Source organism: Leguminivora glycinivorella, chromosome 2 (assembly GCF_023078275.1).
Source record: "Leguminivora glycinivorella isolate SPB_JAAS2020 chromosome 2, LegGlyc_1.1, whole genome shotgun sequence".
In the NCBI taxonomy this organism is placed as follows: Eukaryota; Metazoa; Arthropoda; class Insecta; order Lepidoptera; family Tortricidae; genus Leguminivora; species Leguminivora glycinivorella.
In genome coordinates this window covers 13741666-13758311 of record NC_062972.1, presented here as the reverse complement: position 1 = coordinate 13758311, position 16646 = coordinate 13741666, and the positions used below count along the sequence as shown (strand labels likewise).

General features: G+C 35.5%; 1 protein-coding gene across 1 annotated transcript in view; it reads left to right on the top strand.

Annotated features, from left to right (window-relative positions):
• Nucleotides 1–263: 263 nt before the first annotated feature.
• Nucleotides 264–16646, top strand: part of LOC125237831 (neuropeptide SIFamide receptor-like) — a 147399-nt gene continuing 131016 nt past the window's right edge. The window contains exon 1 of the mRNA XM_048145042.1: nt 264–807. Coding sequence (XP_048000999.1) covers nt 264–807 — 544 coding nt within the window. The remainder of the gene's footprint in view (nt 808–16646) is intronic.

Sequence of the window (16646 nt, the reverse complement as noted above, 5' to 3'; positions counted from 1 at the left end):
AATAGAAGTGTTTTACAACCCTGGGTTGGTAGTTAGCCAAAATGCACATGCGTCGTTTCCGAGCGGGCCTACGCCGTAGACGCTACGCTCAGACGGCGCTCGACCGCCGCTACACACGCGCGTAGACCCTCTACGACCCAACGCGCGAACACTCCGAAACTTTCGTATTTTTCTATGACATAGAATTTTCGTTAAGTGCTGTGAAGTTTCTTTGCTGACGTTCGGTGTTTTTTGTAGGACTAAGATATGACTTAATTTAAATTATGGCTCCATTAAGAATACCATCAGGTGATTTCTTTACGAACGATGTAAGCGAGTTTTTTAACTTTTCGACTCAGCATCCAAGTCACGAGACGCGTCACGGGCGACATAGGAATCATTCTCACCCACATCATTCGAAGAATCATATTGTGGACGTTCTATCTAACTCTATAATGGAGGTGTTAAATACTAAATTTGTGCCAGAGAACAGTGTGTTGCCGGATTTGGAGCCGTTATCGAATCACATGGACATGGACCGTCACCATCCGTTAAAGATGAACATTACTATGAACAGGTCAGATTTCGGTGTGATGAACGAGGAAGTGATGTATAGGCATAACGGTATAATGACGGCAGTGTACTGTGCCGCGTACCTGCTGGTGTTCGTGGTTGGGTTGGTCGGGAACTGTTTCGTGATCGCGGTGGTGTACCGCTCGCCGCGGATGCGAACTGTCACCAACTTCTTTATCGTGAACTTGGCTGTGGCTGATATTCTGGTGATCGTGTTTTGTCTACCCGCTACGCTGATGTCCAACATTTTTGTTCGTGAGTACTTTTTATCCGTCATTATAAATGTTAAAAAATATCAATGTGTAGTTCATTTTAATCTTTGATTTATAATGTTTATTTTTGTGTCAGTATTCGTATTGATAAAAAACAAGTAGTATGTCCACGTTGTGTTAAGTTAATATTTACATGCAGAGACTTAGACTACAATATATTATAAGGTAAGTTGTGTTTTATTTTGTCTTTTTTACTTAATATAGGACTTTGATTTAGTCACCTGCTATATTTACGAGGTCATATTGAGCAACATTTACAATATCAAGACCCGAAATAGCGATCAAAAATTGCTCTCATATAAAATGTCAAGGTCAGACATCCTATACATACATACAGCCACGCCTGTATCCCATAAAGGGTAGGCAGAGCACATGAACTACTCAAGTTTCAGTGCCACTCTTGGGAGAAAGAAAACGAAAATTGTGACATTACAGTGACAGGTTGCCAGCCTCTCGCCTACGCCACAAATTAACCCGTATCCCACTGTCGACTTCTACGACACCCACGGGAAGAAAGGGGGTGGTGAAATTCTTAACCCGTCACCACACGGAATAAATGTATCCTATATGTATGAAAAAGCCTAATATTTTTAGAGATCTTAGGTTGACCTCATAGTAAAAGTTGCTGACTATGCTCGGTATATAGAGGTATAGGTAAAACCTGTAAATTATTTCAGGTAAAAAAATATTCCCTGTATGGATATGTTGGCAAAATAATCACACACAAACTACGAGCACTGCTACAAGCGAAGCCTTAGCTTCGCCCACAGAACTATATTTAGATAGAAGAAACAAGTTCATCTATTTGTATAGGGGCAAAATTTTGCAATTGTTTCTTGCCTGTAATTTTAAATATGTCTCACATTGTTCATAATTTTTGTGTTGTTGCAATTGAATATCTAACGAGGCATTTTTTATGTTTTGATTGACTTCAATTTACAAAAATTGCAAAGCTGCAAGCTGCGATTAAAGACGGACAACTCAGTGGATTTCACTGAGTTCATTTGACACGCTAAGTAGATACGTTTGCTTGATCTATGGTATATATGACATCTGTGGCTTCGCCGCTTACGGTAAATATGTTGACAAATTCAAATTGTTATAATCTGTTTGTTAACGAGAACGAAATGACAAGCTCAAAGACGTAACGTGTTATAAGTGTTATTTAAAGCTTTACTCCCACGTAATGGTATGTTCATTTGAATCGTTTGACGATATTCTTCCTGGAATATCTTAAATATTTAAGTCGCTAACAGTATCTTGAACGCTGTAAACAGAAAACAGGTATTTTAATTTGTTAATAGTATTGCGCATATGTGATGCGCAACATAGGCTTAATATTAAGACCTTGAAACATGGAAGAAACATGGTATCAAAGGTAAGTCCTAAGTGAGTGTAAATAACTAGAACTTAGAAGTATAAAAATATTTCGATATATTAAAATAAAACCAAAATTTTTGTGATATTTTTTGGGGGGAATTGGGGAAATAACACAATTTGACGACCAGTCTGGAGTAGTCGGTAGTGACCCTGCCTGCTGACCCGATGACCCTGGGTTCGAATCCCGGAAGGGCATTTATTTACAGATATTTGTTTTGTGTCATGGGTGTTTTCTATATATTTAAGTATTTGTATATTCCGCATATCGTCGTCTGAGTACCCACAACACAAGCCTTCTTGGGCTTACAATGGGTCTGTGAATCTGTGTCCTACTTATTATAATTCTACGCAAGTATTTAAAAAAAAGTTTGAAAATTTATGTTTCTTTCTTTTTCCGTTTTTAATTTATTTACCCAAGTGAGGCATTATCAGGCCATTTACGTAAAACATTATGCATTTTTAACACCCCAGCTTCACTCGTATTTGCATTAAAGAGATTGCGCTGGGCCTGTTAGAAGCAGTTAGAAATAATTTCTTCGTTTATGTAAATTGTCGTACTAAGATTCAATTTTGTGTGACAAAATACGATTCATTATTCAGAATGTAATCAAATACTGCGTTACACATTTGGTGCCCTAAATAAATAATACAGATATCAAATTAAATCCACGATTTACTTATACAGAGAAATTGCGTCATACAAGTTGCGTTTAATCAGTACTACGATGACATTGAGATTTTGATTTTGACAATAAACAACTTTCCTTTAAGTAAAATGTGAGTCTTTCTAATATCTGTCAAAGCGAAATTAAACGGTTTGCTAATATGGAAATAACAGAAAATCGAGTTCAATAACGTCACGGTGAACTAATTCACTTTAATTTCTATTAATTAAAAATTGAATTAAAAATAACTACAGTCTGTGTTTTTTATTATAATTATCTGATGTTTTAATTTCGTACCTGGACTACCTGCTATTTTTTATGTACGCACGCACGCACACACGCACACACGCACGCACGCACGCAGCACGCACGCACGCACGCACGCACGCACCCGCACCACACACACACACACGCACACGCACACGCACACGCACACGCACACGCACACGCACACGCACACGCAAACGCACACGCGCACACACACACACACACACACACACACACACACACACACACACACACACACACACACACACACACACACACACACACACACACACACACACACACACACACACACACACACAAACACACACGTGGCAAAAGCAGCATTAAATATTTTCCTTACATTCCATGATCACATGCGTTCAACGCAGGTTATATCACATAAATCAACTGCGCATTTAAGGTGTAAATATTTGTTGTTTATTCTGGCCAAATCTACTTGTAAGTACCTTGGGAATGGTGCAATTGCCTTGCAGATAGAAAAGAATCGTACCATCTCATTTACGACTAGGCAATCAAAGATGAGTTGGTATTCTCTTGGGACAGAAAACCAATTAGGGTTATAGGCACTTCAAGTTTAACTACGCGGTTACCTAAGTATAGATTGACTGCGACAATGTTTTTTTTTATTTTATTTTGGTATAATCATTATTTTTTCTTCATTATGGAATTTAGAAAAAAAACAATACTTAACTTAATAATGTTAAAACGTTTTGAATTCGGTTAATCGTGCAATTGTTTTAAGATAATGTTTCTTAATATTGTCTATATTTTATTTAAAAAATCCTACTACAATAGACGCTTACATACCGTTAAAGCACTCTAAGTGATGAGTTAGAGCCAACATTTTAGACTAAAATCTACTAAAATGTACCAAATGCGATTAAACTTCCAGTAACTTAGTTATTAAGCAGCGTTTAGTCTGGTCTTGTTCAGAATTTTAGAATCATGAGCTATTATGTATTGATCTATGAAAAAATGATTGTATGCTTTGCAATCAATCACTTTTCTATTTGGTTACACAATGGAAAAAAATCCATAGGTAAATACTTTATTTACAGAACATAAGTACATAATATATTTTCACCACACAAACTTGTAAAGGCTCTCTTTGCTATTCGAAAAAAGATAGCAAAATTGCATTTTATCCACATGAGTGAAAATTAATTTCATACAAATTTTAACTTGATGTCTTAAGCTGACTGGTAGATTTTACCTATAAATGATGATTTTGAATCATAAATATTGTATAAATTGATGGATTTGATTAGTTTGATGTTTTATAACCAGTATTTTGTTCGTGTTGGTGTGGTGAACAATTTTGTGATTCACTCGGTGGCAACGTTTGTTTAACCTTCGTGCCTTGAAACCCTCGCAACGCCCAAGATTCCACTTTTTGGAATCTTTCGCTTGCTCGGGTATCAATATTGGCACGTGCGGTTAAACAACAACTTTGCCCCCTTGTAAAACAAATAACTATATTTACACCCTGTGAATATCTAACATAAGTAGGTACACATATATTTAAAGCCTTTCCACTAGATAACAAATAAAAGGACTACTGAAGAATATGACAGGTCGATTGAAACTGCTCTCTGGAGTGGAATTGTGAGATAACGGAGTTGTCTGCGAGTTGCGTTGCATTGTCAGGTATTTTACTTTAATCCGTTTCCAACTTGGTCGTTTTCAGCCAGTTTTATTCATTATTAATAGCTTTTAAATTAAATTCGAAAATTGCGGAATGCTCCTTACAAACTTCCACCTCCCATTTTAGGGAAGTGGGGGTCGGAAAGAGGCAAAAAGTAGCCTAATATGTCACTCTCCATCCCTTCAAATATCTCCACTTAAAAAATCACGTCATTTCGAAGCTCCGTTTTGCCGTGAAAGACGGACAAAGCAACGGATACACACACTTTGCCATTTATAATATTATTATGGATTATTATAATATTGTTAAGACTTCAAGTCCCGACGTATTAAAAAACGCCTAACAAATTTTCAAGATAACAGATAGTAACAAACAATTGGTGTTTATAAACAACGATATAAACAATTATTGTTAAAGTTTTATGAAGATGTTGCAGAAATGGTGAGCAAAATCTTGGAAATTGTAGCAATAGTACACTTACAGAATGGACTCGCTAAGTCCGTAATGAATTCAGTCACAAGTTGCGAGACGGCGAGAGATTTTATGTGTTACGAATGGCAGACACACTTACAAGATAGGATAGCTATAGATGAACGATAGGGCTGTTGAAATGTAGTTGAATGATAACGATTCAATTGTTAGATAGAATTATGCGATGTCTGGTACAAATTGTTTTACATTCTATGTAAAACATATACACGATGTAACATGAGGGAACCGAAAGATTGTAACTACGTAATTCAAAGGGCGAAATAAAGATAAAATGCTATATGATCTCAAGCAAATATCGCCAAAGAAATTATCTTTTTTTGTAATTTTTTTTAGTTTTTTGGATGTATTTTCACATAAAAAGCAAATGTTATTCGTAAAAGTGGCAATTAAATTAAAAATTTACATTTTTTTTTCTAAAAAAATACTTTTTTGCAATGAGTTACGAGTTATTTTTTGACATCTATCAACGACGATAGTTAGATTATGTCCGATGTTGTGAGAAAGAATAAGTAATTGTTTTTTTTTAATGCTTACAAATCTGAAATTAGGCGAAATCCAGAAAAGTTTATATGACATTTTACTCTTCTAATATGATGAGGAATACGCTGTTAAAATTATTCGGTTTCCTTATGTTACACCGTGTATAAAAACACGATGTACATAAAATGTGTTTTTGGTTTTGTTTTTCTCTGTGCAGATATATGGTCGTGATCTCCAACGTACACCAACAAGATCTCCATGGAAAAACGTCCGGATGGCAGATTTCTAGGTCTTTCGGTCCCTTGCGACTTGTAAGGCATCATGGACCTTGGTCTTTGGTGGAAAGGGATCTGCTGACCTAGTCGGAGTAACGCGAGGTCTGTGGACCTTTTCTTTTCTTTTATTCCAGTAGGAACCGATAGTTATTTTTCAGGTTGTCTTCCTGGCTACGTTATCCATGCTTACTAATATTATAAATGGGAAAGTGTGTGTGTCTGTTTTTTGTCCGTGTTTCACGGCAAAACGGAGCAACGAATTCATGTTATTTTTTAAGTAGAGATAGTTGAAGGGATGGAGAGTGACATAGACTACTTTTGTCTGCTTCTAACGCGAGCGAAGCCGTGGGCAAAAGCTAGTACATAATATTCACAGGTACATAAATGTATATTACAAGGTAAACGGTCCCTGGCAACTGTATCAACATTGAACCCTGCACAGAAAAATAACAAGTTACCTACCTTTTTTCTTTCATGACTCATTTGATTGTAAACAGATGGTAAAATATATTCTACCCTTTGTAGGAAAGGAGAAGGCAATTGAGGAAAATTTTAATTTACACGTGTAAGTTAAGGGTAGAGCTAGCTAGAGGATCAGTTCCAGTCAAATTCTTGTTTCTTTCTTGTTACATAGGGCCAGTTGCATCAACCACATTTGACAGACACATCATCGTCACGCAGCAAATGTCTATGGAACTTCCCATACAATCAAATTTCACGAACGCTTTAACGGTGACAGACGGTTTGATGCAACCGGCCCTTAGTCTACCCGCGCCGCGGTGACCTAAATACTAGTATCTTTTGTAGTGCAATTAGATTTTTTTGGAAAAAGGTCCTGTTTGCAGATTTAAAAAAAATGGTAGGTATTTGTATAGACGTTAAACTTTCGTGAGACATAGTTATGGACTAAGAGCCCAGAGCCGCCAGACCTTCCTCATTTTCTCAAGGGTGAAACTTTGGTATAATGTTGAGTTCATATCGACGTTTAATTACCTAGTTCGGCCCGTCAGCCATTGTTTTTTGCTATAAGGTTTTTTATGAAAAAAAAAACGAATTTTCCTTAAATTCTCAAAGCTGATTTTTATACACCGTGTTTCACTTAACACTAAAAACCTGAAAACAGTTTGTTCAGAATCGAGAGTAGAATCGATTGAGCTATATCTTGGTGGGGGTAATATTTTTATTTAAATTAGTATTATTAGTTATTTTTTACGTGCCCATTCTATTGTACTCGTAATACAACATTGTGTATATCGCATTGCTAGAGGTTGTTTACCTTTTTTCAGTATTTAGGGGTATTAATACTGGCCGGTTACTTGGACGATTATTTTTTCCGCTACTAGTTTGACGTTGTTTGTCAGTTTAATCTTAATGTTTATCATAAGTCATAACAAATTGAACTCGTACCTAATTACAACCTTGTCATTTTGAATATTGAGTTTATTTGCTTACTGCGATTACCTGTCCAATTTGAAGTTTACTGTGACAAAGCTTTAAAGTGTTTTACAATGACATCTTAGCTGTCTATTGGTAAACCTTATGTCGTTGCAGTAACGTACACAAATAAATAGTCTTATGGTTTATGATGGTAGTTAGCAATTATTTTATTGAGTGTAGAGCTAAAAGTCAAGTAGAGCTGTACAGAAAATTAAAAATTCAATTAAAAAAAAAGTAACGATCAGATTAAAAGATGAATACTCTAGATGAGTTTAAAAAAATAAAAATCAGTTGGGGTGTCTGAGGTTTTGAGTGATACCGGAAACACCGTGTATATGTCTCAGAAAAGACTGTAAGGATTTGATAATCATCATTTCCTTTTCTGCCAGAGGCTTGAAAATCTCTGTTACGCTAATTTCTCAAGTTACGGCCCTCAAGGTATCTATTAGTAGGTAATTTGAACAAAAAAATAACTTAAGTAAATAATGCTGACGCAAGAGCAAGGTGGACATTATTATGTAATGAATCGGATTCCTACTTAAGTTCTTTGTAAATGTTTTGAGGGTCTCTTCGTACAATATATATTTTTTTGGTTTTCAAATATGACATTTGTAATGAAACAACGAGTATTTTTGAGCTTTTTAGTTCGTTAGATATCGTATCGTTACATCGTAAATGTTTACATAGTTAAAATAATTAAATCATTTCAATTATAAATATAATACATAACGCTTACTTAAAGCACACACTTAAATACATATAACAATGTCACATGCAAGCAACGCTGTGGTATAAATATATATTGATATATTAGTTAATTATAATTGCTTCAACAATCTGTTATAACGACTTCAAAGCCTGAAATTTTGGAATAATTGTGCCCAAATGAGTTTAATTCTAACTATATTATACGAGGGACAGGGTATCTAGCCAACGTTACAATGACTTACGATTCGCATGACGTTTTAAGCTAGGTCCATGTCGCTCTTCTGTGGTGGCACGACAGAGCCAGACTACTTTTCGATCGCCACGTCGCGACAACGATGGTAACTTTGGCTAAGACTGGTGGCCCCAATTTATTCCTTTGTGACAAATGCAATTGTGAGTGCTCTTATGGACGATACTCGTTAAAACACAGATTTTTTTTTTGATGACTTTAATTTATTAATTGTTCTTTGTCATTTCATTAGACGTTAAATAATTATGATAGTTAAGATTATTATAACTTTTTAATATTTGATTATGTGGATTTTTGTTGTATTTTTTCCAATTTCCCGAAGACAAAATACATATTCTTAAATAAAATTAACATGATCATGCTGTTAAAATATCACACCAGATTTTTAAGCCTTTTTTATATGTAATATACAATTACAATTCTAAATTTAATTCGTATTTTGGGGCGTTCATTAAATTTATACCCATGTCTCTTTTCGCGCTAATACTCGTACATGTACAGACAAATCGAATTGAAGTGAACACGCCTATGATAACTAACAAGTAAATATACATACGAGTAGATGCGTTTTGAATTTGCATATTAGTATCAGTTTAGGTATAGCATATAATAGAGATAATACTATAAATAAAGTATTATTTTATTTTCAAAATTTACCATTAAATTAAATCTAAAAATAAATAAAACTACATAACAAACTATACCTACATACATATAAAAATACTTACCTACCTACAGTAATAACCTAGTTACAAAGAAAATACCCCTTCCAGTAGGTCTGCTTGCGGCATGGACCCCATGACACTGGCGGCGTTACCTCTTTGTATCGCAAGTGAGATACGTTAACAGAGGTACGCGCCAGCCCTGGGGTCCCCTGTACAGCAGCTAAATAAAGTGCGTTGTTTATTCCGTGAATTTCGTCTGAATTTCTCTGAGAGATATTCTATATTTGAAATGTATCCATTTCACCGAGAAAGTTGTCAAATATAAATAAGAAATTACCATACAAACCAGATTCCAAATCAAGCACATTTCTAACTAAACGTACCGCATCTTTATATCCAGTTTAATCTTTCAAAGAAACTCCTTGAACGTCTCATTCCCCGGTCTAGACGTAATATGTTAGTTTTTGTACCATTCGTCTACCGCCTCCGTCTCGCTCAAACACAGCTGTTCAGTGTATCTGTCGCGGGCCATTTGGTGCGATGATGACTATCTAGCTCGATATTTATTGTTTTGTCATAGAAATTACAAGCAGATTTTTATTTTTGTATATTTAGCATGGCGATAAAGATATGGCGCGACGACTTGAAGGCATTTGTCCCGATTGGCGGGTGTGTGAAAAAGCAAGGAGACGCTTTTGCCCAGCAGTGATACACCAAAAAAGTATATCTATGCTGTATAGTCTGTGGAATTAAATTGCTGTCATTAAGTTGGTGATATTGCAACACTTAGTAGCAGCATAACACTCTTAATGAGGGGAATAATGGTAGACACTTAATGTGAAGCCATTAAGTCTACCCTACACATGGAACTGAGCACAGATTGTTTCCGTTGAATCGTCTTTGTGCTTCCTCTTCCATTGTCGCTTAACTATTGCATGGGTATGAAGATCAGCTATTGGCACGTTTAAACACTTTACTAGGTTGCTAATAACAAGCGTGCTCAAATTATATATATATATATATATATATATATATATATATATATATATATATATATATATATGTATAGATTTGTATTGAACTTCGTGTACAAAATGTATTTACAAATATGAGATATGTTCCTGTAAAACAGAAAAAAGTGAGATACGGTATTCCCTTTGCCTGTCCGAGTAATAAACTATCTATATTCAATGGTGTAATTAAATATTGCACTGTTTGCTTGCTGCGTTCAGAGTCCCATTGAGTCGGGATGCTCCGTGAATTGATTCGTATGTAGCTTAGGGATCTGCCCTGTACGCTACACAGCCACAAACGCAAGTGTAGTTCGAAATAGTTCAGATGCTGCTTAAATCACCTGTCATAAGTAAAGGCCTATTATTAATTAAATATGTATGTATTGTATCAGGCAAATGGTGACACTTAAAGCCAGAGACCTGGCGGCTCATTTGAAGATTTTCAAAGGTCGCAAAAGGTGTCCGTTTGCGTTACGTCATTTTACCAGATTCCAGCTGGCTAAATTACCATTACAGAGTACCTAGGTAAAAAAGTTAGAAAATATTATCAAGATTGATTTCTTATAGATATTTATGAAATACATATAATTATTTGTCAATTACTTTCAATAAAAAAGTTAAAAGCAATAAGGGAAAGTTTTCAAGGAATTTGTTTTATTGATATTTGAAATCTTAAAAGAAGTTTGCCTATAGTTGAATAGCATATTTTTGGTAACTGATTAAATACCGTGCTACGTAAAATATGTAGTAGAAAATAAGTGAGAGTTTTGAACGATTCATGGAAAGCTTCATTAGAATAAAGTTAATCACGGTTTATATCCCTGTCAATATAAGCACAGTATAATGAAGAGTACTATCGTACAGTATGGCCACTCCCGCTCCCCGCTGAAAGTGCCGCCCACCCCCTCTTGGTTACCTCACAGTTACCGCCTGTCAAAAACGCGAAGTCGACCTGTCATATTTCACTCATACAAGCATAGTACGCGTTCACCTACACGAGCTTAGACTGTGTGCTAGGAACGCCCCTCTTTCATATATTTGATCGCCAGTATCTGAGATGTGATATAAGTGTAATAAATGATAGTGCCACCGTCTTTGTAACTGTCAAATTTTTGACGTAAAATGATAAAATATGGCAAATATGGCGTTAATATCGAGACCACAGAACTTAATTTAGATAGAAGAAACAAATTCATATATTTGTATAGGGGCCGAGGGTGTCATATTTTGTACTGAAGTTGATTCTTGCCTGTAATTTTAAATATGTCTCAGGCTCTTGATTGTTCATAATTTTTGTGTTGTTGCAATTGAATATCACGTAACGAGGCATTTTTTATGTTTTGGTTGACTTCAACTTACAAAAATTGACGCCCGAAAGCTGCAAGCTGCGAGTAAAGACGGACAACTCAGTGGATTTCACTGAGTTCATTTGACATGCTAAGTAGATACGTTTGCTTGATCTATGGTATATATGACATCTGTGATCGAGACTCATTAGACCAATACCTACTTCTATTTAATAAATTATGTGGCATTTTATTTCGCGCTGTACATTAAAATACGTACCTACAGATGTCACAAACATAAAAATGAAAGGGGCATCGAACTTGCTGTAGGATAATATTATTTTAAGAAGTCACTTATTATAAAGATTCCCAAACCTATAAAATTGCGTCAATAGATACTTACAGTGCAGACATGTTTCGCAGATTCCGCGTCTACCAATAAAAAACAAGAGTTTATTGCAAGACAGTAAATGGCGGTTTACAATATAAAACAACGGGAAATATAAGCTTTACAACTGCAATAACATTGATGAAAAGAGACGGATCACTTTGATGACGAAAACTGCTTTGATGTATCTGAAAAAGAAATGGAATACTTATGAAAATTTCAAAATACATTAATAAAAATAAAAAAAACATTAAAATATCACTAAACTGGAGGTTTTCAAGCTTTTCCGTGAAGTTGCAATAACAAACAAACAAAAATGGAAACTTCCATTCAATGTGAACAAATACAAGAGTGATTACGGGGAGTTCATAATTATTATTATTTTTTTTTTTTTTATAGATAGGTAGACGTTTGACCACGATCACACCTGATGGTAAGTGATGATGCGGTCTACGGTGGAGCACGCTTACCTATGAGATACCTATTTACTCTTGCTTTAAAGAGACCTGGATTGTACTCGTGCGGAAACACAGAATTAGGCAGGGCATTCCACTCCTTATTTCGATATGAGGTCTGTTAACGCCATCACTGGCAACACTATCCAAGACAACCAACCTCCGGACGCCCCGCTGGATCGATGAGCGGCGCGGCGGCCAGCTGCTTGACCTTCCTGACCAATAAGAATGAAGACTGAAGTGCCACAGTGTCCCCTTCGCGTCCCTATAAAAGCGAGGAACAAGGCACCAGCGCCCCCTTTTTTTCTAATCGAACTCATCTCTCTCTGAACGTGTCCTAGACAACTAAATAACCTTCTGATTTATTGGGTGTACCCTTGTTTCGCCGACAAACTTTTCATCGAATATCATTTCATCGACAACAAATCATCGAAAGTTTAGTTCGAGTAAAATTGTTTCGAGTAATTTTGTTTCAACTACTATTTATTTGAAATTTTCTTAGTTATTATAAATACTATTCAATTAATATTTCTTCATCGCTGATTCGTTTCAAAGTACTTCAAATAGCAGAACTACAAAACATCGCAATTCATTTATTCGACGTATTATTACAAAACTTTCTCATTTGTCGTACTACACATTTATAGATGTTTCTATTCTAGGAAACATCAAATTGTCGATTTCATCGTGGCACATCACATACGTCCATAATTAAACTATGACCATTGGCTTAAATCCTATATTAGAGTAGGTTTAGGTTAGAAGTGTGATCACACAGAAACAAACGGCTTACCAAATAGGTTTATATTAGGTTAGAACTGCGACCTTCGCAACAACGAATGGCTTTTAAATTAGGTTTAGGTTAGGTTAGAACTGTGACCACACAAAAAAACAAATAGTTTACAGAGTAGGTTTAGGTTAGGTTCGACCTGTGATTTACAAAGAAGCAAACGTATTGCAGAGTAGGTTTAGGTTAGGTTAGAACTGTGACCACACACAAAAACAAATAGTTTACAGAGTAGGTTTAGGTTAGGTTCGACCTGTGATTTACACAGAAGCAAACGTATTGCAGAGTAGGTTTAGGTTAGGTTAGAACTGTGACCACACACAAAAACAAACAGTTTACAGAGTAGGTTTAGGTTAGGTTAGAACAGCGACCCCACACACAATAACGATTTTTATTTAAAGTAGGTTTAGGTTAAGTTAGAACTGTGACCAATCAAACAGTTTACAAATTGTAATATTTTAGAAAAAATCATAGTTGAAATAATGTTATGCGTAATGAATTGTATTTAATGTAAAACAAAATGAAATGAAAAACACGAAACGAAATACCGCGATATAAAGTATACTCGGAATAACTTATCTACGAAATAAAAGTCTACGGTTTGATTTTACTTGTATCGATTGTTCTACGATATAAACTGTCGATGAAATGAAATTATTTGAAACGTTGTCTTTGAAATAATATTCGAAGAAGTGTCTGTCGGCGATTCAAAGGTAAACCGATTTATTGTATTCTTAAAGTCCATTAAAAATGGTAATTATTTAAAGCTGTTTTTATTTACTGTTTGGGTCTCGGCTCAATCAGGTCACAGCTTCAATGTCAGCAGTCAAGCCGATCCGAAATCCGAGTCGCTCTTCGTGGTATGCGGCCCAGAGGGAAATGCGGGCACTGGGGTGCCTGTGCCATTAAGGATAAGAAGTATTATATTTGTTGGTGAACGTGCGTCATAAAAAGCTATAGTTGAGAATTTTTAGGTACATCTAAGTAATCATAATACTAGTTTAACATTAGCACGAGATGAAACATTTTTCTATTTAGTAGGCACGAAAAAGATATGTCTATATATCTCTAACATCCTTCTAAGTAAATTAACTTAGTCAACACCTTAGTCAAATTTATCGGAGTTTAATTAAGTTACCCAGAATTTACGCAAAGAGGAAATTTAGAAATTCTCTTCAATTCCCAGAATTCGGTACATCAAATGTTCTCGTTAAAAGCTTTTGTTTAATGCTTATTGAAAGTAGTCAATTTGTAGCTACTTCAAACTTTACTTGGAATAACAGAAAAATGGTCGCGAATATTTAAGTGTTTTTACAAAACAACTATCATTAAAAAGTACATCCAATAAAGACTAGAAACTGTAGCCTAAAAGAAAATAATTTTTAAGAAAAAAAAACCGCCGCCTTTGGCGTTCTGGTGAAAGCTACTTGCGAATGTTGGATTATGTAGAAATGTGTAGGTATTTTTTAAAACTGCTCTTCATGCTTTAATTATTTGATGGCAACAGTAATCAATATACGTATACCGTTAAGGTTTGAGGAGTTTCCTCAATTCCTCATGAATCCGATACCTAATAAGAAATCGAAGCTTGACAAAATTTGATTTGAAAACTCAATATGCTTAATAAACATAACATAATTAATGTCACTGTTCTGAACTTAAATGCATGCTGTTCTTATAAAAATACCAAAGTCACTATAAGTGTGCCGTTCAGATTTGAGGAGTTATTTAGCATTTTGGTTATATAATGAAACGTTTTTATTTTGTGCTTGTATGAGAGATCATTACAATTCAATTATGCGACCGAGTATGTTAAAGGGGTATAATATGCAGCCTTTTGTCTAAAATAATAATCAACGTTTTTACTTCAAGAAAGGTAACTAACTTCCAAGGAACAAATTAGCTTTACTCAAATGTCATATGACCTGTAGTGACTACTAATATGATGAAATAACTAACTTCCAAAGAACAAATTAGCTTTACCCAAATGTCATATGACCTGAAGTGACTAATATTATGATAAAATAATTGTAAACATTTATTTGTATTCTCCATTTAAGCGATCCTAATTAAATTTGTTTTTGGGATAAATTTAAATATGTAATTCAATTGGCAAATATGGGACATAATAAAACTGCGTTGGTTATAAATCAATGACACCAATTATATATTTACTCGTTAGAAACACATCAAATATTCAACAAGGGAGTAAAATCATAAACATGGTTACTATTAAGTTACGTATAATGAAATTAGTCAGTTTCATCAATTTATTCAGGTAGTTTTCATTAATTAATTTTCATAGTTAAATACGGGTAATTATTATTAAATAATCAGACATAAACAGGGTTGTAGAGTTGTTTATAACGAAACACTAAAACATTAACTTTTTAATTACATTTTCATTAATCCATTTCATAAATTAATTCAGACAATTTTCATTGAATAAATTTATAAATTAATTCAGGTATTTATTAAATAATCAGATTAAGGTACTTCAAATAATTTCATAAACTAATTCAGACAATTATTATTATTATATAATCAGATTAAGGTACTTATCTCTGTTCGTGGCGCTGGTAGAACTAAAAGTGACTGCTCGCCGACGAGCAGTCCCTTTTATAACCAGTCCAGGTAAACTTGCCAGACCGACCCGGTTTCTTTGTCTACCGACATTATTGCCATAAATTTAAATGTTTGAGAGAAACGTACCTTAAAATGTTACAATTATTAAACATTATAATGGCAAATCCAACACGGCCATACTGACAAGTACTTCGATCTCGAAGTACAAAAGTATTTACATAGTTATACATCTTAATCTTACTCTTATATTAAGTAGCCACAAGCCTTGTCATGTAAGCCCCATCACCTGCTGCCCGTGAAGCCAGGCAAACATCAGACTTGTGACCGACCAGCATTTTTTTTGTAGCTGTGGGCCCTGGCATGAAAGCTCCGTCACCTGTTGCGACATGACGTCGAGCAATCATCAGACACACAACCGACCAACAGTATTTTTGTAGCTGTGGGCCCTGGCATGAAAGCTCCGCCACCTGTTGCGACATGACGTCGAGCAATCATCAGACACACAACCGACCAACAGTATTTTTGTAGCTGTGGGCCCTGGCATGAAAGCTCCGTCACCTGTTGCGACATGACGTCGAGCAATCATCAGACACACAACCGACCAACAGTATTTTTGTAGCTGTGGGCCCTGGCATGAAAGCTCCGTCACCTGTTGCGACATGACGTCGAGCAATCATCAGACACACAACCGACCAACAGTATTTTTGTAGCTGTGGGCCCTGGCATGAAAGCTCCGTCACCTGTTGCGACATGACGTCGAGCAATCATCAGACACACAACCGACCAACAGTATTTTTGTAGCTGTGGGCCCTGGCATGAAAGCTCCGTCACCTGTTGCGACATGACGTCGAGCAATCATCAGACACACAACCGACCAACAGTATTTTTGTAGCTATGTGCCCTGGCATGAAAGCTCCGTCACCTGCTGCACCATGACGTCAAGCAATCATCAGACACATAACCGACCAGCAGTATATATACAATTGACAACATTTCATATTTTTGAGTACTACTTTTTATTG